Here is a 1,518-nt window from a genome sequence, read left to right as displayed (position 1 = left end):
GGGGGGAGGGGTAGATGAGAAGCAGCAGCGGGTCAATGAAAAGGACGTCAGGAGTCTCAGCAGCGGCGCTTCAAACCGCCCCAGATCGCACCCAGATCGCGCCGATCAGCAAGCTGACTCACCACCTGCGCCGCCTCCATCGCCACGTCCGTCCCCGCGCCCAGCGCGATCCCCACGTCAGCCTCCGACAGCGCCGGGCTGTCGTTGATCCCATCCCCCACCATAGCAACCACCCTGGAGCTCGCCCCCGGCCGCCCCTCCGCCTTCCGCGCGGCGGCCCCGCCCCTCCCCGCCGCCGCCCGCGCCCCGTTTTCCCCGTCGATGGTAATGGCGACGGCGCCGCTGCCTCTGTCGCCGCCGTTTGGGGCGTAGGGGTGAGGGGCGGGGGCGGGGGCGGGAGCGCCGGCGCGGAGGCGCTGGATCCAGTCGCGTTTTGAAGCGGGGGTGGCGTGGGCGATGACGCGGGAGGGGGGGATGCCCACCCGGGCCGCGAGCGGGTCCGCGACGCGCTGGCTGTCGCCTGCGGTGTGTGTGTGTGTGTGTGCGCGCGCGTATACGCGTGTGTGAGGCGTGATATTGTTAGTTGGTAGATGAGGCGGCACCAAGCAGTTATGGGAGTGGGAGGTGAAGGTGTGTGTGTCGCGCGCGTTTGCGGGGGGCGTGAAACAGGGGGGGGCATCAAGTTCGCAAAGCGTAAGCAGATGCGTTTTGGGACGGGGCAGCCGCGGCGCTGCGCGCGGCCCCCCTCAGTTGCCGTGTGCAGCTGGGCTTTGTGTTGCGAACGTCATGTGGTGCGCAGGCCGGAGCCCAAAACTGCACCATGGCTGTAGAAACCCGACACCCCCTTTCTCAAGCCGACCAAAAACCGGATTGCCTCGGTAAACTGCCGGCAGCCAAAAAGCCGCCAACCGCCGCCATCCGCCACCAACCGCCCACCCGTGATCATCCAGCACTCCATCCCGCGCCTCCCCAGCTCCCGCACCACCGCCGGCGCCTCCGCCCGCAGATCATCACCGATCCCCACCACCGCCGCCGCGGCGCCCCCGACCGCCGCCACGACGGCCGTGCTGCCGGCCGCCTCGATCTGCGCGACCGCCCGCCCGACTTCCAGGGAGATCTCGACCCCGCACTCGGCCATCCACTCGAGATTCCCGATCACCACTGGCACGCCGCCGCCGCCGCTGTCACCGCTGTTTGATGCCGCCGCATCGTTCACCCGCTTGCAGCACGCCCGCTGCACGGCGATCACGCTGGTAGCCGCAGCGGCCGCGGCGGCTGCGGCCGAGACGGTGCATCGCAGGCCGCGTCCGGGGACGGCCTCAAAACCGGCGACGTCGGCGGACGAGGGGTCCGCGGAAATGCCCCAAACGTCGCGCGCGTGGGACACGACTGCGCGGGCGAGAGGGTGCTCGCTGCAGGCCTCTACTGCTGACATCAGCGAAAGCAACCCGCGCTGACGGGGCGTGAGGAGCGCCGCCGCGGCTGAAAGGGCGCCGCCGCCGGCGCCACTGCCACAGC

At 70.6% G+C, this 1,518-nt stretch overlaps 1 protein-coding gene across 1 annotated transcript; it reads right to left on the bottom strand.

The window, feature by feature from the left end:
• Nucleotides 1-56: 56 nt before the first annotated feature.
• On the bottom strand, nt 57-1,435 carry MNEG_7119 (putative copper-exporting P-type ATPase B; the record flags this gene model as incomplete). The annotated part of the gene is made up of 2 exons (XM_014044404.1): nt 57-520; nt 937-1,435. 2 exons carry the CDS (start codon nt 1,433-1,435, stop codon nt 57-59), a joined length of 963 nt encoding a protein of 320 aa, XP_013899858.1.
• Between the last annotated feature and the right edge of the window lie 83 nt (nt 1,436-1,518).

This window comes from Monoraphidium neglectum, assembly GCF_000611645.1.
Source record: "Monoraphidium neglectum strain SAG 48.87 unplaced genomic scaffold scaffold01231, whole genome shotgun sequence".
In the NCBI taxonomy this organism is placed as follows: domain Eukaryota; kingdom Viridiplantae; phylum Chlorophyta; class Chlorophyceae; order Sphaeropleales; family Selenastraceae; genus Monoraphidium; species Monoraphidium neglectum.
Note: the sequence above shows the minus strand (reverse complement) of the source record. Positions and strands in the feature narration are given on the sequence as shown.